Source organism: Lissotriton vulgaris, chromosome 1_1, assembly GCF_964263255.1.
Source record: "Lissotriton vulgaris chromosome 1_1, aLisVul1.2, whole genome shotgun sequence".
NCBI lineage: Eukaryota > Metazoa > Chordata > Amphibia > Caudata > Salamandridae > Lissotriton > Lissotriton vulgaris.
This window is the reverse complement of record NC_141685.1, coordinates 1,291,214,369-1,291,240,216: the sequence shown is the minus strand read 5'-3', so window position 1 is coordinate 1,291,240,216 and position 25,848 is coordinate 1,291,214,369. Positions and strand designations below refer to the sequence as shown.

The following is a 25,848-nucleotide window of genomic DNA, read 5'->3' as shown; positions in this document are numbered from 1 at the left end:
TAACTTCAAAAGGAAGCTCTTTGAATTGATAATGTTGGCAACGTACCAGAAAGCGGAATTAGTGCCAGTGGGCAGGCTGGATGGAGATGTAAATGTAGGTGTTTTTTAGGTCTAGCAGCATCCTGCGGTCACCTTGTCGAAGTAGAGGGATGACAGCCTGCAAGGAAATGACTCATTGAGTTTCATAGCTGTGTGTAATGACTGAGAAGTGCGGTCAAACTTGCTACCCTCAAAGCTATGGACGAAGGTGAACGTACTTTACTTCCAAACAAGTCCTTCATCTTATTTTCTTTATCAGGAGGTGCAGATGAGAATGATCCAGAAAAATTAAAACTCTTTCTAGCTGCAAAGATCACAGAGGAATCAGGAGTTGGTGTCTCTCAAGCAAAAAGGACAATATATATTGATTTTCTTCATGGCAGTCAACTGGTTTTTACTGGAGCTGGAGTCAGGAAAGTCTGCATTGTTGGTTCAAGAAAGCCTAGAACCAGTGACACATTCAGTCTTCACTTGAGGCTTTGAAAGCTAGGTCTCAAACATTCAATATTTTATAGGAGTAGAGGCCTCAAATACTAAGCTTCTGAGACGCTCTGTTTGTCACTACATGGAAAGATATATATTTTGAGTCACTGGGGAGACTGTAGGTGGTGAACATTCTGGAGACATGTCAGAAATTCCTCTGAATTACAAGCTTGAAGATAAAGAATGTCTTCTGCATCTGGAAGACATGTCTGAGCTTGTTTCCTTTGATTCTAAAAAGACTATCTTTTTTTCACGCAATCATTTTTCTCCTTTTCTTGTAAGGATGATCCTGAAGAAAAATGTGATAGCTGGGCCTTTTCTCCTCAGTAGACTGTTGCAGAGCTTAAAGAGGCAGAATATGTGGATTATCTACCCCCCTCCCCCCTCCGGGGTGGATATGGAGGTACTGGAGCTCTGGCTAGATTAGAGTCATTATCCAATAAATGAGTAGGGAGACGATCTTCAGCGCAAGGCTGTGGTTATGGATATGATCTGACCTTCCCACTGGTAGTTGCCATCTGATATCTTGGCACCGATGGAGCTACAGGAAGATCCTCTGACACCGTTGTGACCCACTACACAAAAACAGATCTTATAGAACTATCAAACGCTTACGGGTGGACTCCAAAAGTCCATAACATTGAATGTGCCAATAATGACCGCATTGATGTTGAACATCTTTATGTTGAGCGCTTCAATGTAAACCAGGAAAGTTAAGGACCTCAGGAGTGGCCCAACAGTCCTGAGGAAGAATTATTTCTGGTCACACAGAGCAGAAAATTAGGTTGAGATGACTCTTGCCCTGTTGGTAGTTGTGGAGAGTGAGGCAGAGCAGCCTATTTCCCTTTACGACACGATGAGGCAGACCCCATCCACTTCCCCAGAGGCAACTGTAAAGCATTTCTAAGCAGATCTTACACTTCGTACAGAGGTGGAAATCCTGGTGACAGACAACAAAAACATCATGTTCTGGATAGACTTCTAACATCCACACAAAAGCCATCAATCAAGGAGAGCTGGCAGAATGCTCATATGAAGGGTGTGAAGAGAAACACTCCAGAGAAAAGGAAATAAACAATTCCTGCAAAAACTACAGAAAGAGTAAGGAAACATAAGAAGACTTTGAATGAAGCCAATAAAATAATACAACTTTCAGCCAAAAAACTATCTGAGAAAGGCAACAATGATTGGGAACCGCTATCTGGTAAGCTGAAAAAACAAAACTACCTTTATCTCCTTCAAAAAGAACTACATCACAGACCTTGCACTGCATGATGGGAAGGCTTCCTCGTGTTTGTATAGGTGCAGTGTCTTATTAAAGCACTGCATTCTCAGCTTATTAGAAGCATTTTGACTAGCTTGGAAGTTGGGAGGTAGTAAATTACGGGTTTCAGCCAAATTTATTGTTATAATTTAGCTAATTTGAACATGTATTTTAATACTTCAAAAAAGTAGTTGAAAACAGTGCCTCATGTAGGCATATTTTCACTTTACGTTTTTTTTACATTCAGAGGATCAACATAGAGATATTCAGATCAATTGTGCATATCAGGGAGAATGCCATAACAGAAAACAGGGAGCTGCAGTAGTCCAAAAGGGAAAGAATGACCATCAGGACTAATTATGAAAGGGAGTCGGTAGCAGTGGAAGGACTGTCCAGAAGAATTTGAGGAGAAGGCTGGTGGGCCTGAGTTTACGGACTTTATCAGAGAGCTAAGAGTTAAATATGCACCCAGAGTTTGCAGGCCTAGCAAACTGCCAAAGAGGAGCTCAGATCCCCTATACCACTAATCACACTCCCATGAAGTTTAGCTATTTTACCCGAGTTCAGATATATGGAATTTACATCCACCTATCCTGCAAAGATCATATAATCCTAGAATTGCCTCTAGAGAAAGGCTATGTCACAATTAAACCATATTATCTGCTGCCTCATTAGTGTAGGCAGAAAAATCTTCTTCAAAAAAACAAATCAGAACAGTGAGGGGAGCCACATAGAATTTAGAGGCAGCATTAAGAGACGAAACTTGTTGCACCCCACATGGAACTGTTTGAGAGTGGTTCTCATGGAAAAGGTGCTACACAGCCCAAACTCTGTCTTACAATCTAACCTTCCACAGGCACTCCAGAAGTATGCTATGAGAGAGGTATGAAAGGCAGTATAGGAGAAGTCCTGTGGGGCCAACTGGCCGCCCCACTATTGCCTACCATAATAAGGATCACCTGTGTGGGGGGAGAACCTAGAAAAGGTTCATGCTGCAAAGCACATTAAAACCAATTGCAGCTAGAATGCAAGAGAGTTGAACATTGTATCCTTGGAAAATGTCATATAGATAACAGGTAGTTTACTGCAGGAAAATGTATGGTCATTTCCTGTAATCTCATCTCGCCTGTAAACAAGAACTAATGAATTCTGTATACCAAAGAAAATATGGACTAACCATTACATTACTTAACATAGTACTAGCCGTGTATCATGATATTGCATTAAATTACAGAATTCCACACCATTGGAGGAACCACCAGGATACTGATGAGGGACTGGAGGACATTTTCCCCAATTTAAGAAGCATGCATTCTCCTAGATCATCGTTCTGGCCTGTACATCAGGCTAAGGCAAGAGGTCAGCCTTACTAATCTACCATATGATCATACCCACACACTTATGGAAGAAGACTGGCTTATAGCAGGCAAGGTGCCAATGTACAGCACGTTTTGAACTCATCCTGACGGACATCTGTGTTTCATTTGGTCTTGGGAATTCTCAGTGCCTTTGACAGGAGCAATGGCTGGGCAACAACTCAAAATCTAACCCCAGTCAGGGGAATTTCACAAAGGGTCCTCTTAAACATGCACACAGGCAAACACACATACACACCATTGCCCTGTGCCTAGCTAAAATATAGTTTCTCAGATACTGATTATAATTTTAATAAGGCTGAAAGAAGAAATGTGTTACTTACCTGTAACTGCAGTTATCCAGTATTGGTGTCTTTCAAGGATTCACATGCCTGAATCATTCCCAGTCGCCATCCTGACGACGGGGAATGATTCAGGCACGTGAATCTATGAAAGACACCCATAATACTGGATAACTGCTAGCACCATGGTTGTCATGGCAACCATATACCAAGAGTTACGGCTAGAAATATTTTGTCTAATGGAGTAGGCCAGGATGGGATAGTGAATGTTCCTTTCAATTGGAAAGTCCAGTTAAGCAATTCTAAAGAAAATTTCCTAACTGGGTGTAAGAAAGGAAGCTGCATGCCAGCACCTTATCAGCCGTTGTCTAGATATCACAAAAATAAGACAACTACCAGCAATTAGTAGAGAACCAGTCAATGGATGAAGTTCCCCAGGCATTAGCATAAACAGCTTTATTCGCATTTCTCTTGATAAACACAATGGATTGTTCTGAGTTACCAAAGTTCAGAGTGTAGTGTCTGATAGCACCAGATGATGCTGGGGCGCCTGCTGACAGTTCTATTTGGCTTGGCGGAGACCAATAACAATACCCTTTGTTTCTTTCTGTGGAGAAAGAGGATTTAATTTGTCTCTTAACTGCTCCCATTGGAGTAACCTAGCTTTTTCTAGAACTGAGGATGCATCTTGCAAGGCATGCCTGTCTTTGAGGACTAGGTCATCTGAGTTTCATTGCAAAATGGTGTACTTCTATTCATTTTGACTGGTCTACTCCAGTTTTGCTATTCCTAGTCAGGAAACCTTATATCTTTAAATACATTTGAAACCTTGCCACCACAAGAGTTCAACACCACAAAATATTTGTGCTCGTAGAAACCCTTTTTTAGCTTCACTATTGCAAAATAGAGCTCTTTACTTCAGTCTAAGGTTTGACCTACTTCGCTGCGATTCTATGAGCCTCTATCATAGTTTAGAACGTCACTGTGGCCTAGTTGCTCCCCTAAGATTTGGAGAGCTGTCGGCTCAATATTACAGTGTAAATAAGAAGAGAGGGGCTCTTAATTACCCAGAGGGAAATGGAGCGCCAATGTACTATTAAGTAAAACAAAAGGTTTTCCCACTGGGAAGTATTATAACCTGTTACTAGATCAGGATTCAAACTCACAATCATAAATCACACCATTCGTTTTGTGGAAAAACACTTACCAAGAAGGAACATATACAAACAAAATATAAGAAAGGTACAATTTATTAAAAATATATCAGTTACAAAATTTGTCGACGAAACAATCAATTAAAAACATATATAGCACAAAGGTACCACAAAATTGTACAAAATATAAAAACACAGTCAGAGCCACCTAACGTGGACGTGGAGAAATTTTAAAAAAAGACACTATTATCTGTCTTTATCATTTCATTTCGGACATGTGGTTTGCCAACAAGGGAAGGAATGTTGTTCCTTTGAACCAGGATTGTTGTTGACAACGCCGAATATGAATTTTGGGTTATGGCGTCGACGCGTTTCGGAAGCTTCAACTTGATAACTGCTTCCTTCCTCAGGACCAAGTTATATTTTTGTTCTCCACAACGTGAAAGAGTTAATCCTAATGCACACAAGTATATACAAAACGGTGTAGTTGTTATACTAACATGTATTACATGTAGATCTTTTTTCTGTACTTTGTTTATTGCTGATTTACTCCTTTCATTTTTCATGATGATAAAGACAGATAATAGTGTCTTTTTTTAAAATTTCTCCACGTCCACGTTAGGTGGCTCTGACTGTGTTTTTATATTTTGTACAATTTTGTGGTACCTTTGTGCTATATATGTTTTTAATTGATTGTTTCGTCGACAAATTTTGTAACTGATATATTTTTAATAAATTGTACCTTTCTTATATTTTGTTTGTATATGTTCCTTCTTGGTAAGTGTTTTTCCACAAAACGAATGGTGTGATTTATGATTGTGAGTTTGAATCCTGATCTAGTAACAGGTTATAATACTTCCCAGTGGGAAAACCTTTTGTTTTACTTAATGGCTCAATATTACATACTGGTAATATACTACCCAGTGATCCTGCTTGGCTTATTACTCACGCTCAGCTGGACATTCTGTGACGTTAATTCCTCTGCTTTCTTTTCTAGCGATGAGACCCATACTTTGCGCTTTTGGCGGCAGCGTGAGGCAGCAGCTCTGTTTCTCTCCAAAAAACGCTGACGACGCTCGTCTGCATCTTCCTCAGTGACCCGTCTTCTTCTACCACCAGTGCTGGCAGTGGGCTGAGCTGGAGAGACCTGATTGTGTTAGAAAAGTAAACATTATGGAGTTGTTGATGGAAGGCTACTGAGATAGCTTATCAGATAATTAATGATTCATGTTGCACTGAATGGGTGTGAAGTTTAAGAGTAAAACAGTGAAAGTGTAAACATAAAAGTTGAGAGTGTATGCAGACACTAAATACTGTAATAGTATTTAAGAGAAGAGCATTAAGGCAGGATTTAAACAGAACATTTCAATGATACATTATATTAGTAGTCAAGGTGTACTTCAGACCTGTGGCTGTGCTGGCGATGGTGCATCAGGATGCTGCATCAAGACCTGACCTTGCTCGGGATGATGGGTTATCATCGTGCTCGCAGATGACATCATCATACCACCATTGAGAGTCGATGACACCTGCTGGTTTAGTGTTGCTTTAAGACGCTGTAGTAACAAAGTTGGTTGTTAAAGGAAAAAGACTACATATGTTCTGCCAAACACTGAATGCTCTGAAGCTACTCAAAAGTATTTTCATTCCTGCTAAAGTTATTTCTCAACTCTGGTGAGTGTGTGTTAACCACTTTCCACTATACTTTTAAAACGTTCTCATCTCATAAAACCAAACTGCAGATTGGTGGATATCTAGGTGCTACCATGTTAGGTGATTATCAATATGTTCGAAGAGCATAATTTACGGGTTACTGTACACATGCACTCAGTCAAACAAGTACATAATACTGTTGTGTGAGCTGGTTATCCAATTAAGTGCACCTGTGAGCTCGATTTTAACAGCCTAATTTGATGTAGGCATATTAAGACTTTATTCAGAAAATCGACCAAGACACAGCTAACACATGCATTAAAACAAAAAGTTTGATATTTTACATCACAAAGACAATGGAATACAATCTCATTGCACAAAATATTTCATAACAATCCTCAAGAGTTTAGCATGCAATTCTGAGATTACAGTTCTGAAAATTTACATTAATAAATGAACTCAGTGTGTGCCGATGATAATCCAGAACAAGCATTTAATAAAATACTTTGTCACTCGGCAGGCTACCACCATTGTATGTGAAATTTTGGCATATGCTGGCCTAGTTCAACTGTAACAGCTAGAATATTCAGAAAAATATCAGTCTCTCTCACCCTCACATTTTCTAACAACCCATATACTTGTGAGTAGCCTTGATTCTGTCTCCGTGTCCCCTACAATCTCCTGAAATGCATATTCCCAAGGCTGTTTCTTAATTCTCAACTGCAATCTCTGACTATCTCATGGCTATTCTTCACTTTACAATCCATTCCATTTCCCTTTTCTTGCACTTATAGCACAGTCACTTCTTAACTGATCTTTCACAGACTGACATCTCTTTACTGTTCTGCAGACCTCTATCTCCAGTTTGCCACTTTTTCAATTAGCAAATTTGTTAACATTGCATATCCAACCTGCCTATTGCTACACTCCCTCAACTCTCCTTGAATGGGTAACATCTATTATGCTGAATTAGCTAGAGATGTTTGATTCAGCAATTACTTTTGCAAAGGGACAGAATTATGTTCTAACAAGAAGGGTGTCTAACTTGGGTCCGTGAGGACTTTATTCATGTACATTTTTCAGGAAATAAGACATGAATTACATACGCAGAGGACAAACACTGAACATTGTGGCACAACAAACGTCTTAACTTATCCTACACCAACTTTTACTAGTCAACGTGCACTAGCAGTATGGCAAATTAAGTGCCCTTCTGCAGTTCCTATCAGCCAAAAATCAACATGTAAATACTATACAGAATATGGCTGTTCAGATACAGGAATACCTCCCAAACTAATCTATTTCAGTGCGTAACTTGCAGGTACAAAGAGGACTAGGAATGGTGGGAAATTAATGTTTCTCAAATGCTTCCATCCATCACTTTTCTTTTAGAACTCACCATTTTTGCATCTGAATGCAATGAAAAACCTGAAGGGGATATGTGACCACCACCACTGCTCATGATTGGAGGACCAGGAATCCCGGGAATATTGGGCACCATGGACATGGGCCTGGCCAGCTGCAAATGACAAGTTGAATGTTAAAGAAGTTCAAATGTATTTCCAATATTACTACAATTTCCCTTAGACGGGCCTAAACCACATAACAATCCTCTCAAAATAAAGAGGTACAACGAAAAAACCTAGAAAGAGATAGTAAAGAGTCATTTTAGATGCATGATTGTTTTTCAACAGCTGCCCAGGGTACTTGCACCATCATACTGCCCGCCCAAAATCAACATCCAAGTTACATCTCCAAGTTAAAAGGAAAACATTGACCAACACAAATGTGTTATACCTTATTTACAGATATTGAGTGTTAAGTCAGGATGTTCATCAATGCAGAATTATTTGCATGTTTTCTACTGATGAAGCCACGTTAAGAATTGTATCTCACATGAGTGTAGAGGCTCAAAGGGTGGACCCATCAGTCTGGTAAGGACCACATTTAGGTTCCATACAGGTGCTGGTGGGTGTCTGGGAGGAATAACTCGTTTGAGTCCTTCCAGAAAAGCTTTGATGGCAGGCACTCTGAAAAGTGAGAGATGCCGCCTGTTTTGGAGATCAGCTGCTATTGCGGATAAATGTATACATATGGAAGCGTAGGCCAGATTGCATTTGCATAGATGTAATAGATAGCAGATGATGTTGTGAGTAGATGCATCTAGCGGATTAATGTCATTATTGGCACAATAAATGAAGAATTACTTCCATTTGGCCGCATAACATGCTCTAGTTGTGGGCCTCCTTGCCTCCTTTATGATATCCATACAGTCGGGAGGCAGGTTGAGGTAGCCAAATTCTAAGACCTCAGGAGCCAGATCGCCAGGTTGAGCTGTTGCGGATCTGGATGCTGAATGTCGCCATGGTTCTGCGTCAAAAGTCTGGGTGTGAGATGTAGCCTTTGATGCGGTACCACGGAGAGTTCTAGAAACGTGGTGTACCATGGTTGGCGTGCCCACGTTGGAGCAACCAGGATGAGAGTCATCGAGTGTTGCCTCAGCTTGCGTGCCACTAGCGGTATTACCAGTGCTGGGGGAAAAGTGTACGCAAATATGCCTGACCAGTTCATCCATATCGCATTTCCCTGCGACTGTGGGTGTGGGAACCTGGCGGCAAAGCTTTGGCATTTTGCGTTTTCCCTTGTGGCGAATAGGTCTATCTCTGGATGACCCCACTGCTGGAAGTACGGATGGAGTACTGATGGATGTATCTCCCACTCGTGTATCTGGTGGCTGTGCCTGCTGAGCAGGTCCGCCATCTGATTGTCCTTGCCTGGGAGGTGTTCTGCCATGAGGAAGATGTTTCGCTGAATGGCCCACTTCCACATGCTCTGAGCCAGATGAGACAACTGTGGAGAGTGTGTACCTCCCTGCTTCTGTATGTAGTACATGGCAGTCATGTTGTCCGTCCGGATCAACACTACTTTGTTGCACAAATGTACTTTGAATGCTTTCATTGCCATGAAGATTGCCATCAGTTCCAGAAGGTTGATGTGCATCTTTCTCTGCTGTATTGTCCATAGTCCCTGCACTGTGTAGTGGAGTACATGAGCTCCCCATCCCTGGAGAGATGCGTCCATTGTCAGTATAATTTGTGGAACAGGCTCTTGGAACGGTCGGCCACTGCAAAGGTTTTGTGGATTCCACCAATGCAGAGAGCTGTATGCACGACCGGTCACCAACACTAGGTCTTTCAATTGTCCGTGAGCCTGATTCCACTGACGTGCTAAGCACTCCGGAAGCGGACGCATGTGTAGTCTTGCGTGCGGGACTATGAAGATGCATTAGGCCATCATGCCGATCAACTGCATGAACACTCGTGCTGGAAGCGAGTGTTGTGGTCTGAATTTTTGTATCAGCAATTGAATGCTGTTGATCCTCACTGGATTTGGCTGTGCTTTGGCTGCCAGAGTGTCTATTGTCGCGCCCAGGTACTGCCGTACGTGGGCGGGCTGAAGGTGGGACTTTGGATAATTCAGTGAAAACCCCAGGTTGTGAAGTAGGTGAATGGTGTGGGACATGTGGGTGGCACATTGCTGGGCCGACTTTGCTTGGATAAGCCAGTCGTCCAGATAAGGGTAGACGTGAACATTTTGTCTCCGTAGGTGTGCAGCCACTGTCGCTAGGCACTTGGTAAACACCCTGGGTGCTGTTGTTACTCCGAAAGGGAGGATTTTGAACTGATAATGCTGATCCTGAATGGTAAATCTGAGATATTTTCTGTGTGACGGGTGTACCGGTATATTGAAATATGCATCCTTTAGATCTAGTGTTGCGAGGAAATCTCCCTGACTGAGTAACGGTAGAACCTGCTGTAACGTGAGCATGTGAAAATGTTCTGACAGGATGTATTGGTTTAGGGGCCTGAGGTCCAGTATGGGTCTGAGGGACCCGTTCTTTTTTGGGATCAAGAAGTACAGCGAGTACACCCCTGTACCTCTTTGGTCTACAGGCACGAGCTCTATTGTTCCTTTTTGCAGCATGCTGACTACCTCTTGCTGTAATAACTGTATTAGCTCTGCGGACATAGAACGGTGTCTTGGGGGTATGTTGGGTGGAGTGGATGTTCACTCCAGACAATAACCATACTGGATAAGCTGCCTCACCCACCGGTCTGTAGTGATGGTTTTCCAGACTGGCAGGAACTGTTGTAGTCTCCCCCCGACCTGTGATATATGGTTGGGGGTAGTGACAAGACGTCACTGTTTGTTGGTGGAGGAGGATCGGGAGTTCTTGTTTCCACGACCCCTGCCCTTGGTGCTGTTTCCACGATAGCCACCCCTATTGTGATTGTTTTAGCTGGTCTGCGTGCCTCCTTTACTGTATTGTGTCTGCTGGGACACCTGGCCTCTGGAAGCTCCTCTATTGTTGGATCGACGAAAAGAACCACCCCTGAACTGCTGCGACTGTAGAGCCCCCATAGACTTTGCAGTCTCTGTGTCCTTTTTAATTTTCTCTAAGGTGGTGTCCACTTCTGGGCCAAATAAGTAATCAGGGTTAACTGGCTGATTGAGTATAGTGGTTTGTATCTCAGGCTTGAAGCCGGAGATTCTCAGCCAGGCGTGTCTGCGTAACATAACGCTTGTATTAATAGCCCTGGTTGCAGTGTCTGCTGTGTCTAACGCACACTTGATAGACGCGTTGGATATAAGTTTCCCTTCTTGTATTAGCATTTCTGCTGCGTCCTTGTACTCATCTGGCAAGTGTTGTAACAGGTTTTCAAGTGTATCATAATGAGCCCTGTCGTATATGGCTAAGAGTGCCTGTGTGTTGGAGATTCGCCAGACATTGGCCGCTTGAACTGCCACCCTTTTCCCTGAGGCTTCTAGCACTTTAGATTCCTTGTCAGGGGGAGGAGCATCACCCGTGGTCTGCAAGTTCGCTCTTTTACGAGCATTTGAAACGAATAGAGAGTCAAATGGCAACTGTCCCTTGATATATGTAGGGTCCACAGGTGCTGGTTTGTATTTTTTTTTCAATCCTGGGGTTTACCACTCTTGCCCTTGTGGTCTCCTTAAAGATGTCTGCAGCGTGTTTCAGGACACCTTTGAGCATGGGTAGAGTCTTGACAGTTCTCTCTGAGGTTGAGAAGGTGTCAAATAAGAAGTCCTCTTCAATAGGGTCAGCATGGAGTTGGACATTGTGATTTTTTGCTGCCCTCTCAATAAGTGCGTTAAACGCAGCCGTGTCTTCTGTAGGTGAGGGTTTAACAGCATAGATATTACTGTCAGGGGCATTTTGTGGCTCCCCTGGGTCAACAGCGTCTATCCAGGGTTTAGTGTGGTCTTCTGGATCAGTGTCAACAGGATAATTGTATTCCTCATTGTCAGCATCCTCTACATCCACATCTGAATGTGTGGGTGAAGAAGGAGCAGGCTCTCGTCCATATTTTTGTAGAGGTTCAAAAAGAAGAGGTGATGTCGCTGAATCCCTTTTTTTCTTTAATGGAATTTTATACGACTCCATTGGCTGTTCTGGGACGATCTTTCGCTTGTGAATGGAAAGTCGACCAGTCTCAGCGTCAATGAATTGCCTCGACTGGTCTTCCTGCAGAGGCTGTCGATGCTTTGTGGCCTCTTCAGTAGTTGTAGGCTTTTACCCCATGGACACCTATTTGGCCGCTTCAATGCCCGTATGTAGGGCGAACGCCTTAGGTGTCACTTGCGGCGGCAGTATAAACTTAATCGGTGCCGACTCCTTCGGAGTCTTACTGACTGTCTTTGGGGGTGGAGTGGCCTTCGGTCCGACAGCTGTAGCTTTTTCCTTAATGCTTCTCTTGTTCTCCTGAGGCGAAAAGCCGGGAGAGTGTTTTTAACCTGTTCTTATCTGTTTTTAAAACATTTGAAAGTCACCACTTTACTTGTGTGCACTCCCTCTTCCTGCTTGGCACTTTAAAACTCTTCGCTTGTGAGGCGCTGCAGCGGAGTTCAGCGCTGCCGCCCTTCCGTCGTCGAGTGAGGCCACGCCCCCTTTCTCGAGGTCGTAGAGCACTCATAAGGACGCTGACCAAAAGCGCCGGTGGTTGCTTCTCTGGTTCTCCTGAGGCGAAGAGCCGGGAGCGTGTTTTTAACCTGTTCTTATCTGTTTTTAAAACATTTGAAAGTCACCACTTTACTTGTGTGCACTCCCTCTTCCTGCTTGGCACTTTAAAACTCTTCGCTTGTGAGGCGCTGCAGCGGAGTTCAGCGCTGCCGCCCTTCCGTCGTCGAGTGAGGCCACGCCCCCTTTCTCGAGGCCACGCCCCCCTACTGACGTCATCTACAACTATAAAATATGTGCTTCCCTCGGAAGCGCAGCGGACGAGCGCAGCGGGAGCGCCTAAGGCAAGCCCGTCTGCGCCCGTCCGCGACCGGATCGCGGCCAGCGCTAGTCACGCTGCCTGTGAGAACAGGGCGAACAAGAGGATCGTCTTGCCAAGAGAGAAATTACTAGAACTAAATAAATCAAATATGTGTCAGGCGATTAGTTCTGACCTGGCCAAAACTGCTCTACCATTGATGTGCTCTAAATGCCGCAAAACATTCTGTGATGCTTCTTCATCACAAGTATTACACTTAAAATCAAAAATGAAACCGTCAGCTCACCACGCTGAGCCTACTATTAAGGCTGGCTTACTAAACTGCAGATCCCTGCCGAGACATGCTGATGACATCTGGTTGCTATTGGTTGATTCTGAATGGGACGTCTTATTCCTTACGGAAACGTAGTTATCTGAGGAAAATATGGCCTCCGTATCATTGGCAGTCCCGCCTGGCTTTAAAATAAGTTTTTCGAATAGAGAAAATGGTAGAAGGGGTGGTGGGGTAGCCATTATCTTTAAAAACAAATTTACATTGGCGTCCTCTACTCCTACCACTCTTTCAGGCATAGAGGGGTTACTTTTTTGCCTTCAAATTAATCCTCAACTATCTGTAGCTGGTCTGATTATTTACAGACCCCCGGATTGCTCCTCAACCAACACCTATGAACTCATGGATTTTATAGTCCAAAGCTCTTTGGCTTATTCATACTTCATTGTAGCTGGCAACTTTAATATTCACGTAGATAGTCCTGATTGCCCCTTGGCCTTGCAACTTATCTCAACACTGGAAGCTGCTAATTTACCCCAAATTATTCTGGAACCTACGCATAAGGCAGGCCATATGCTGGACCTGATTTTTTCCAACATCATGGACATAACCGCCAATCCACCACAGCCACTGCTATGGACGGATCACTTTTTTATCCCTTTTTCATTCTCTCTCTCTCACCAGCACCGAACAAATGGGAGACGTTCATATGTACGTAGAAAATGGGACAATATATCAGCAGACTCCCTTTGCCCCGCTCTTGCAGCTACCCCCCCGGTTCTGTCTTCGGACGTGAACATTGATGCGGCAGCGTTGAATTCCTGGATAGGAAATACGGTGGACATCATAGCCCCGGCAACAGTCACCATATCACGGAGGGAATCCCCCTCCGCCCCTTGGTTCTCTACTGAGCTGAGGGAAAAAAATGCGACTGTAAAAGGCTTGAGCGTCTGTGGCGGGCAAACTACTGCAACTCAGCAAAAACTCGCTATAAAGAAGCCCTCCATGGTCTACACCAAGCCATAAGGAAAGCAAAAAAGATATTTTTTGCGTCTTCCATTCAGCGAGCGGAGCAGTCCAGCAAAGAAGTCTTCAAGATTGTTCAATCTTTTTTTAAGCCCTCATCTATTGAGACTGAAGTCACTCCGTCGGAGAAACTCTGCGAGGATATCTCAGATTTTTTTGATAACAAAATTGAGAAGGTTTATGCCTCTTTCATTAGCCCCGAGCCCACAGTATTGACGGATATGACCGACATAGTGCTGCCCTCCCCCTCCCTAGCCCATTTTCACCCCATTCCCTTGGCCGAGGCCCTGTTGGAAATAAAAAAATGTAAAGCAGGGGCCCCTGACGACCCCTGCCCGCCTAAGCTTTGGTCAATGATGTCGGAGGCGATCGCTTTACCGCTCTTACACATATGGAACACGTCCATTGCATCAGGCATATTTCCGGATTGTTGGAAACATGCCACTCTCCTTCCCCTGAAAAAGAAGCCAAATGGCGCTCCGGATGATCTAAGTAATCTCCGCCCAATCTCCCTTCTAGCAGCCCCGGGCAAAATGCTCGAAAAATTGATACAACGTCAATTGAACAGATTTATCGAGGACAACGAGATTCTGCATGAAACTCAATCAGGCTTCAGATCGGGATTTAGCACCGAGACTGCCCTCATTGAGGTGGCTGAGTCGATTAGATGGTCTTTAGATTCAGGAGCATCAGCCATGCTGGTACTCCTGGATCTATCAGCCGCATTTGATACGGTGGATCACGACAGATTGATCTCACGGCTGAAGGATATAGGACTGAAAGATAAAGCGTTGGGCTGGCTACAATCCTATCTTACAGATCGCTCCCAGAAAGTAGCGCTGGGCACCTTCACCTCAAAACCAAAACACCTCAAGTGTGGCGTCCCTCAGGGGTCGGCTCTCAGCCCATTACTTTTTAATGTTTATTTAGCCCCACTCTTTACCTTGATCTCAAAATGAAGAGTGAAGGCAATTTCGTATGCAGATGATACGCAATTAGTCTTCCCTTTCTCTGACGTATCGGAGGCAGCCTTCAGCAAATTGAGGGGATGTCTTCGGGATATTTCCAGCTGGATGAATACTAACAAATTAAAACTGAATGCTGGCAAAACGGAGGTTGTCTTTTTTGGCAAACATAATCGTCCTCCCTCTGACTTGTGGTGGCCTCCTGAAATGGGCCCCCCCCTCCTCCTAGCACCTATGCGAAGAACTTAGGTGTCAGATGGGACGAGGGTCTCTCCTTTTCGTCACACATACAACAAGTCACAACTGGCTGTCTTTTCAAACTTAGGAACCTTCGGAAGTTCCTTGCGCTTTTGCCAGCAGACTGCCGAAAAATGGTAGTCCATGCAACAGTTACATCCAGATTGGACTACGCGAATGGCCTATATCTTGGCCTACCCAAATACTTGGTACATCGCCTGCAGATCGTGCAGAATGCGACTGCGAGACTGCTAAAACACATCCCTTTTAGACAGCATGTCTCTCCGCATCTACACGACCTGCATTGGCTCCCTGTGGCTAGTAGAATAAAGTTCAAAGCTCTAACCTTGGCGTTCAGAGCACTTAAGGGGTCCTGTCCTGATTACTTAAAACTTAGACTCCCCAGGTATCACCAGGAGAGGCACATGCGTTCTAACGCTCGGCTTCAGCTCCTTGTCCCTCGCGCCAAAAAAGCCAGACTCGGTGGCAGGTCCTTCTCTGCTAACACGGCAATTCTTTGGAATACCCTGCCGGTCGCCATCCAAGCTGCCACAACTGAATCCTGTTTCAAGAAGCTAATAAAGACCTGGCTTTTTGCCCAGAAAAAATAAGCACTCTCCCCCCTTTTTTGTTTTTCCTGCCTAACAAGAGTTGCCCACCTAGCGCCGGGACACCTCCTTGTGAGGTAGCTGATCGCGCTTTAGAAATATCAGTATTATTAATGCGCTGCAGCGAGTCCGACACTTGCTTCGAAAAAGAGGCGGATGGTTGTGTCGACTCGATGGGATCTTTAGAGCCACTGTTTGTTTTGTGCTCGAGGCCCTTGCTGACTTTCGCTTTGTCGAGTTGACGCTTAGGATCGGTAACGTTCTGTGTTTCGAGTCCTTTATTTGGGTCTACGGTCTTTGGCGCCGACTTCTTCAGGTCGATGTCCTTGACCTTTTTCTTCGGTGCCCCGGATTTCGACTCGACACCCTTTAGCAACCTCTCTGGGTCGATAGCACTCTTTTGTTTCGTCGGAGCCGATGGTTCAGAAGCCTTCGATCCGATCAAAGTAAGTTGTACTTTCGGTTTCGATTTTGTTTCCGGTGCTTTCGGTTTTTTGGTCACCGATGTTTTTTGTTTCGATTTCGATCGATCAACCAATGACTCTTTAGAATTGTCTGTAGCTGGGCCTTGAAGCGAGGCTGTAGAACTATGCGCTTGATCTTGGGTAAGGCCTTGTGGCGATCCCTCAACCTGAGCCTTCTAGAGTGTTTCAGTCTCGGCCCCCATACCAACCTAGGCCTAGCTCCTCGCTCGAGCTATCTTCTACGGCCCCAAAGGCCTCATCGTCTTCTTCTTCTACCTCGTCGACGACGTCTTCGTTTTCAACCATCTCGTCATCCTTTGCGTCATAACTGGAGTCAATCTCTGACGCAGGATTCAACTGGTTCTCTTGAACTTCCTGCTCGACCCCCTCATCTTCCTCAGCATCGAAGATGTTCACCGGGTCAGGCGCTGTCTGCTGGGCTTCCTTCTGCGCCGCGCGCCGAAGGCGAAGTGTTTTCTTGGACCGGAACTGAGAACAAGCCATACAGCTGGCTTCATCGTGATCCGGATACAGGCACTTGTTGCACACCGGGTGGACGTCGATGTGGGGATACTTGGAGTTGCAAACGGGGCATCTCTTGAATGGGCTCCGTTCAATTATCGATCGTCGATAAGCCCTCTGGCGTCGACCGGGCCTTTGGAGTTGTAGCCACGCGGCTTCTTCTTGACGTCCGGCTCGAGAACCGAGCTGGAACGAGTACTCGGCACCGATCGCAAAGACAATACCGACGATACCTAGAGGCCTTTTGGCCAAATATAACATTTTCTATTGATTCCGAACTTGAGTTAACAAATATACATCCGAACCCAATGGCGGAAAAAAACAATCTGAGGATGGAGAGGATGCCCATGCGCACTGTAGTCCAGGGGAGGAGCCACCTATCTTGTGATACTTTGAAGTCTCTTCCAGGAAAACAATGTGCAATCATCCGGACCCAACACTAGGTGGCGATCTATGCACAGATATGAATTCAGCAGCCCACATGCCTCGAACATGCTACTTACCAGTAAGCATCTGCTCTTGGCATGTAGGGCTGCAGAACCACACACTATAGCATTAGATCACCATCTGGTGGTGGGCCCGGATGATTACACTTTGTTGTTGTCTTGGAAGAGTCTTTGTCTTTTGGGTGACTCCTCCCTTAGGATCGTAGTGCGCATGGGCATCGTCTCCATTCTCAGATTGTTTTCGCCACTGGGCAAATGATGCAGTTTGTATGAATACAGATAAAGATGACCATGTGTTGTGTATCTAAATAAGATAATACTGGAACAAATACAGGTAGCTGGGGAGGCGGGTGGGCGTGTGTGGTTCTGAAGCCTTACATGCCAAGAACAGATGCATACTGGTAAGTAGCATTTTCCGTTCGAGGGATATGGGCTGCAGACCACACACTATAGCATAGATTGAACAGCAGTTTCTCCCTTAACGGCGACCACCCGCATCTGTTGCAGTAGTTTGAAATAATGTCTTGGGTACAGCCTGGCCCACACTTGCTTGTTGTTTTGCCTGCACATCTACACAGTAGTGTTTTGTAAATGTGTGCGGAGTAGACCATGTAGCTGCTTTACAGATGTCATCTAATGGTATATTTCCTAGGAATGTAATAGATGCTCCTAACTTACGGGTAGAATGAGCTCTAGGAGGAATGGATAGAGTGCGTTTTGCTTTCTGGTAACAAATCTGAATGCACTTAACAATCCATCTTGCAATGCCTGATTTAGAAATATGATTGCCCTTTTGTGGGGGCGAAAAGGACACAAACAATTGTTTACTTTTTTTAAATGGTTTTTTCCTATCAATGTAGTAGAGAAGTGCTATTTTTACATCTAGTGTATGTAGAGCTCTTTCTGCAACCATTTGCGGTTGGGGAAAAATACTGGCAAGTCAATTGAGGTAGAACGGTGAAATGACCTTTGGCAGAAACTTTGGATTTGTTTTAAGAACCAGTTTATTGTGATGAAGTTGTATAAATGGTTCTTGATTGCTAATGCCTGAATCTCACTTACCCTCCTTAGTGAGGTAATTGCCACTAGAAAAGCAACTTTCCATGTAAGAAACTGTAATTCACACTTATGTAATGGTTCAAAAGGTGGACCCATAAGTCTGGTGAGAACAATATTTAAATTCCATACTGGAGAGGGTGGGATTCTGGGAGGAATTATTCTTTTGAGTCCTTCCATAAACGCTTTGATTGCAGGTACTCTAAACAATGACAATGTTGTCTGTTTTGGAGATATGCTGCTATAGCAGCGAGATGTAATCTGATTGAAGAGTACGCTAAGTTAGATGTTTGCAGATGTAACAGATAGCATATGATGTTTTGTATGGAAACATCTAATGGGTTGACGTGGTTATTTGTGCAATACACAACAAACCTTTTCCACTTTGCTGCATAGCATGCTCTAGTGGTAGGATGTCTTGCTTCTTTAATGACATTCATGCAATCAGGGGGTAAATTTCTAAGACCTCAGGAGCCAGATCGCTAGATTGAGCTGCATTGGGTCTGGATGCATTATCTCTCCATGGTTCTGTGTTAGTAGGAGTGGGGAGAGTTTTAATTTGTGATGTGTTACTAGTGAGAGGTCTAGCAGCGTGGTGTACCACGGTTGTCTTGCCCACGTTGGTGCTATGAGAATCAATGTGAGAGAATGTTGCTGTAGTTTGCGTACCACTAATGGAATTAGTGGGAGAGGTGGAAAGGCGTACGCAAATTTGTTTGACCAGTTCATCCATACCGCATTGCCTTTGGATAATGGGTGTGGGTATATGGCGGCGAAGCTTGGGCACTTGGAGTTGTGATGCGTAGCAAACAGATCTATTTCTGGTTGACCCATTTGAAAAAATTACTGAAGAACTTGAGGATGAAGTTCCCATTCGTGTATCTGTTGTCTCTGATGACTTAATCGATCTGCCACTTGATTGTGAACTCCTGGTAGATGTTCTGCTAGTAGGAAAATGTTTTAAGGAATAGCCCACCTCCATATGCTCTGCGCCAGCCGGGAGAGCTGTAGGGAGTGTGTCCCTCCTTGCTTTTAAATGTAGTACATTGCGGTCATATTGTCCGTCTGGAATAGTAGAGCTTTGTTTGACAGGTAATGTTGAAACGATTTTAGAGCTACAAAAATCGCTAGTAACTCCAGATGATTTATGTGGAGTAGTTTTTGTTGCAGTGTTGTGCTGTTTTACTTCGTTTTCGCTTGCGTCTCGTTGTTCCGCCTCTGTGGGCACTAGGGAGAGCCGGATAGCAGACCCTGCCTATCTTTTGCCTGTGCGTTGCGGTTCCGCTTCTTCTGCTCGGTGAGCCGGACTGCACGCCAGGATTTACCCTTTGCCTGCGCGTCGCAGTTCCGCTCCTTCTACTCGTGGGGCCGGACTGCACACCGGGTTTTCCTTTTACTTTTTACCGCCTGTAGTTCCTCCCCAGCTCAGGCGTAGTTTCTTTTAGGAGTCTCTTCAGTTTGTCCTGACTCCTACCAAAACTGTTCCAGGCTACTTTGAATACAGACTCAATCCTTCCTGATTATCTCACATTGCCTAATTGCCCTATTTATTTGTGACATCCCCCACTAGTCCCCAGACCAATCCTGAGTGAGTGTGTGAAAGAGAGTGACCCAACCTGCAGTCACATCCTTTTCTGGATCCTTATTTTACATGAAGACGTCCTCTTCTTGATCAGCAATAGGGCGATTATCCTACGTGATTACTGCAGAAGATTACAAGGCTGCACAAGATCCTAGTGGGGTGAGTGGTACACAGAACATTGTATGCATTAATGTTTGTACAGTGCCACAGCATTGTGATTTTACGATTCTAGTAGACTGTCTTTTTTAATTGCAGCACTCATCTTCTTTGGTCACCCTCACGGCAGACATTCAAATTCCATCACAGGGGAAGTAGTGGTGGTCACTCTATGGTTTATTCCCCACATTTTTAGAGAACAACTATCTGTGAGCACGTGTTGTTAGTCCTCCAGGTGTTGTTTGCTAGAAGTGCTGGGAACTTTCATCTTCGCTTCCGTGGAATCCTGCTTGGACCCGACACTTGGGGTGCCCTGTCGAACAAGACAGGGAGTCCTCAGGCGCTCTGTACTTCTTATTTATGCGTGGAAGGACAGCTGGGACAGTGGCAGGATTTTTTATTATCTTCACAACCTCCTGCCAAATATAGTCCACTATTGGTATGAAACAAACCAATTTTCTGGCCTGTTCCTTGAAATAGTAAAGGAAGCAGTCAGACTGCGTTACCAACACTGGAAGGTGAAATATGACTGTGGCTCTCTTCGTGATGTTATGGAAACTCCCAATATCTTCTGGAGGTAAATTGGTGTGATGAGGTGGAGAAGGTGCTGGGATTACGTAGTAGTCCATTCGTTCAGAGGTGGATGACTATCTCCTCCCCCCGTTCCACCTCCGAGGATGAACGATCATCTCTTGGCGGTGCCCCTACATGGGACCGAGGCGTCATCCTTGGTGTAACTGGCAAAGGATGGCATGGTAGAGGAGTAGCCGGTGGTGGTGGTACGTTATCAGGTTGCTTTTCAGGGGGCTGGGAAAAACGCCTACTATAGTCAGAAAGCATGGCCTGAAAATCGTGCACTAACGACGTGGGAAGATGTGCTGTGTTCTTCTGTTTCGGTGGGGGGTTGGAGTAGTAACCTCGTGGCTCAAAGTATCTTAGAGGCAGAGGATAATATTGCTGGAAGTATTGTCTCTCTTCATATTCCTCATCTTCCTCTTGATATTTCACGTTCAACTCAGAAGGGATGTGAGCTGTGCCAAACAGACTCATCATCAGAGTCCTCAACATCCAGTAAATGTCAGGGAGGTAAAGGTGAAACCTATCTCGGTGAGGTGATCTCAGGGCTGACAGATGTGCTAGAGATCTTGGATATCTTCCTAGTCATCGATTGAGGCATCAAATGTCACAGAAGGGACTGCTGTCGACTGAGCAATTGTCGACAGTGTCAGTGTGGACAGGGCTGTCGTCAACAGGAATGTTGTTGGAACCATCGTCGACGATAGATAGGTTGATGATGTGGACGTCGGCGAGACCCTAGTGGACAGCTGGATCTTAGCCAACGAGATAGGGACACCGATGGCTACCGTTGTCATTGCGATGGATGGTCTCGACGAGGAGATAGTAGTGCTGCTGGTAGTCTACGATCGCTGCAGCGACTGTGAGGTCGTCATCGAAAGAGATTTTGAACTAATTTGTGCCTCACAGAATCAGAGGATGAGGCATAAAGGCGGTCTTTATCCCTGGCAGAAGATGAGGAGGGGCCAGGTAAGGAAAATGCTACTTACCAGTATGCATCTGTTCTTGGCATGTAGAGCTGCAGATTTTTACACTTTGCATTAGATCGCCACCTGGTGTTGGGCTCGGATGATTGCATGTTGTTGTAGTCTTGGAAGAAGTCTTTGTAGTCACGAGATAGGGGACTTCTCCCTTGGACGATGGTGCGCATGGGCATGGGCTCCATCCCTAGATTGTTTTTTGCCATGATGGGAAATGATGGAGTTAGTAGAAAGAAAGAAAGGATGTCCATGCGCGTATATCTAATTAAGATAAAACTGGAACAGATACAGGTCCCGGGGAGGTGGCAGGGCATGTAGAAATCTGCAGCTCTACATGCCAAGAACAGATGCATACTGGTAAGTAGCATTTTCCGTTCGAGGCATATGAGCTGCAGATACTACATTTTGCATCGATTGTGCAGCAGTGTCTCCCCTAGCTGTGGTCACCTGTATCCGTTGCAGTAGTTTGAAAGAGAGTTTTGAGGACAGCCTGGCCTACTGCAACTTGCTGCTTGGCTTGCACATCAACACAATAGTGTTTAGTGAAGGTGTGTGTTGTAGACCATGTTGCTGCCTTGCAGATGTCTTCTAGGGGAATGTACCCTAAGAAAGTCATGGAGGCTCCTAGTTTGCCTGTGGAGTGCGCTCTAGGAGGAACTGTTAATGTGTGTTTTGCCTTGTAAAAGCATATTTGTATTTGCTATGTTATAGTGGATTTGTAATGCGCACTAATACTCTCGAGTGTCCTGGTGCGGAAGTTTGGCTGGGGCAGAGGCGGAAGACAGATTAGATGGCCTGACTGAACAGATGTGTTTTTAGGTGCTTTTTGAAGAGTTGGAACGCTTGTATGGGTTGAAGATCTGGAGGGAGCGCATTCCAGGCCTCAGCCGTTTTAACAGAGAGTGACTGGCCTCCCAAGCGAACTCTGCAGAAACGCGGGATGATCATCCTGCGGAAAGAGGCAGATCGTAGAGGACGGTTCGGCACATAGAAAGCAAACCGCTTCCTGAGATAAGTGGGACCAGCACCGTGAAGGGCCCGGTGAGCCAGGGTAATTGCTTTAAACTGCACTTGCTGGGCCACCGGCAGCCATTGTAGTTCACGTAGATATTGTCGAGCGCTGGATCTCCTCGAGGCGTTAAAGAGGAGTCTTGCCGCGGCATTCTGTATGATTTGAAGTTTGCGCAGAAGATAGCCGGGTATGCCTATAAACAAAGCATTGGCATAGCCCAGCCTCGACAAAATCAGGGCACGGGCGATAGTCTCTTTGGCCACTCTCGAAACAATGGGAAGATTTTCCTGAGTGCCTTGAGGGTACCCAACTCCTGTCAGTTTTTTTTAAATGGTCAGCAAACCGCAGGTACTCGCTGAACCATACCCCCAGATTTCTTGCAGGTCCACCCTCGGACCGCGGGCTAGGGAAGTCTGGAGGCCATAGGCAGTGTCTGAAATCTAAAGGAAACTGACCGTACAGGAGGACCTCCGATTTATCCTCATTACATTTGAGAGAGGCTTGGGCCAGCCAGCGAAATACTGATGCTAGGCACGTCTGAGCAGCATCAGTGGCCAGGTCCGAGTCCCTCCAAGTAAATAGCAGCTGAGTATCGTCAGCATACGCTATAACTTTTGCTCCCAGGTCCTCTGCCAGTTAGACCAGAGGGATTAGGTATATATTAAAAAGCAGGGGACTTAAAGTGGAGCCCAGCGGAATCCCCGTTGCAAGGTTCCTGACAGAGGAAGCACATGGAGCCATGCAAACCGGCTGTGAGCGAGAATCCAAAAAGGATTCCACCAATTCCCAGACCAGGCCCAAAATTCCGATAGCAGAAAGCCTGGCTAGGAGCAGCTGGTGGGGCACCGTGTCAAAGGCGGCAGAGAGGTCGAGTAAAAACAGGGCCGCCCTGCCGCCCCCATCAAGACACTCTCTGATAGCCTCCAACATTTCCACCAGAGCAGTCTCCGTGCTATAGGCAGACCGGAACTCCGACTGAGCAGGATGCAGAGCACCAGATGCTTCCACAATCATCTTCAGCTGCCGAAAGGCCACCTTCTCGCAGACTTTGGCCAAGGCTGGTAACAGCGAGATAGGACGGTAGTTAGCAAGGACCAAAGGGTCCAGTGAGGGTTTCTTCAGAAGGGGTAGCAGTTTAGCCCGTTTCCATTGGGCCGGCACCATAGCCGTCTGAAGAGAAAGATTGACAATGTCTACCACCACTGGACAAACCACCTCGGCTACGCCGGCTAGTACACTAGCCGGACAGGGATCAGAGGGGTAGCCAGACTTAAGAGAGCTAAGAATGGAAAGAATGTCTGACTCAGAAGCGGGCAGAAATGAGGTAAGCCTAGCGGAGACCGCACGCGGAAGGGGTCTCCTCAATTCTGAGATGTGAACCAACACTATCCTGGATCTTTAGTATCTTGTCCACAAAAAAGGTGGAAAGGTCCTCACACCATTGTTGGGAGACCGGTAGCGATCTCTGTTCTGCACAAGGAGATAAAAAACTCAGGACACTAGCAAAGATTTCCTTACTATTGTTCCGAGCCAGCGCGATTCTCCCAGCAAAGTAGTCACTTTTGGCTTGCCTAATGACCATATAGTACTCCCTCTGTGCTAAGCGCAGGGTTGTCTTAGCGGACATGCAATAATTCTGGCGCAAACTTTGCCCCAGCTTCTTACACTCCAATTTCATGTCCCTGAGCTTAGTGGAATACCAGGGCTGCGAGGGGAGAGAGCGTCAATTGCGGCCACTGTTGGCTTTGGAGCTGGCGCAGACCCCCAGGCTGATCCAGTGATCAAAATTGACCACCGCCCCTTCTAGGTCCGTGGCGGGAGTCGGACAGGACCGGCGTAGGGCCATAGAGAAGGATGGGAGATTAATCTTCCTGGCGAGTGGATCAGGAGGTAAGAGGGGACTTCTAAAGGTCCTGCCAGGCGGCCAGGAGAACCTGATTAAGTGATGGTCAGACCACGTTACCGGCTCTGGATCATTGACTTGGATAGGGAAGTTGGAACAGACCAAGTCAATGAAGTGGCCGCCCACATGGGATGGCAATATCACATGTTGTGTCAGCTGAGCTAGGCCTAGGAAATCCAGGAGAACTCCGACTTCGGAAGCGGCCGGGGAATCCAGATGGATGTTAAAATTCTGGGATAATAATATCGTCATTAACCCTAAGGAAAGCTCCGGGGGGACCCGGTGGACGACAGACCAGAGTCCTACCCCGTGTAAAATGAGGGGAGAGGGTGAAAGTGAAATCCAGGGCCTCCCCCTCTGCCCAATCATCAATTACTTCACTAGTGAAGGACCATGAATCTGTAACCACAGCCGCCCCCCCACCCCCCTCTCCCAGATTCCAGATCACCCATGGCAATTTTGTAGCCCCTAGGAATAGAGAACTCCACTACAGGAGCAAAGGACTCATTAAGCCAAGTTTCCGTAATGAAAAGAGCGTCCAACTTGGTATCCGATAAAAGCTAAAAAATGTCAGACGCATGTTTGACCATCGAGCGCGCGTTGAGTGCTGCCAGAATCCTAGGTTCGCCTGACTCCGAGGGAGAGGGATTGGGCAGGTGGGTGTGAAAACGGAATTTGCAGACCGGGCATGTCCTAAAAAGGTTATCAAGGACATCCCACTGCCTGCCCCCATCACAACATGAGCTCTTCAGCTTTAGTAGATCATTGTGTGAATAGATATTGTTCCAGTTGGCCCAACCGGGCCCAATTCGACCAGCGTGGCTGGCGCTGGTCGCTTCCGGGGCGCGGAGGGGCTTGCCTTTGGCGCGCCCGCTGCGCGTCCGGAAGGCCATGTGCAATATATAGCCTAGCCCCTCCTCCAGCTAGACCGCTGGCTGCGGTCTGGCCGGGATCCGGGACTCACTAAAGATGGCGCCCTGCCCTCCACTCAAACGGCACAGCAGCCATGGTCGACCGGGGCAGGGAGAGCACAACTCCCAATACAGGTGAGTGAAAAGATCGCAAGGCTGCCCAGGAGCCACAGTAAAAAAGGTTAAAAGTATTTTAAAAAGTGAAATTAATTTGGAATAATAAAGAGCAAGTGGCGATCAGACAGGGAACAGAAGAGTACACAGTAATCGCATCCACAGTGCCTCGCAGTCTGCCCCCAGCACTCAAGTGGGTCCAGTAGGAGCTGCTACCACCTACAAATACCGCGTTGCGCCTCGCCCTGTCTGCCGAGATATAGCCTAGCCCCTCCTCCAGCTAGACCGCTGCCTGCGGTCCGGCCGAGATCCGGGACTCACCAAAGATGGTGCCCTGCCCGCCACTCAAACTGTACAGCAGCGCGGTGGACCGGGGCAGGGGAGCACACCTCCCAACACAGGTGAGTGAAAAGATCGTAAGGCTGCCCAGGAGCCACAGTAAAAAAGGTTAAAAGTATTTTAAAAAGTGA

General features: G+C 45.8%; 1 protein-coding gene across 2 annotated transcripts in view; it reads right to left on the bottom strand.

The window, feature by feature from the left end:
- The window catches only part of LOC147749014 (cyclic AMP-dependent transcription factor ATF-7-like), a 730,865-nt gene that overhangs the window by 82,044 nt on the left and 622,973 nt on the right, over positions 1–25,848 (bottom strand). For both annotated transcript variants that reach the window (XM_086965250.1, XM_086965259.1), the window contains exons 8-10: positions 7,650–7,769; positions 6,004–6,153; positions 5,547–5,744 (exon numbers count right to left, since the gene is read on the bottom strand). In XM_086965250.1, the coding sequence (XP_086821376.1) occupies positions 5,547–5,744; positions 6,004–6,153; positions 7,650–7,769 (468 nt within the window). The remainder of the gene's footprint in view (positions 1–5,546; positions 5,745–6,003; positions 6,154–7,649; positions 7,770–25,848) is intronic.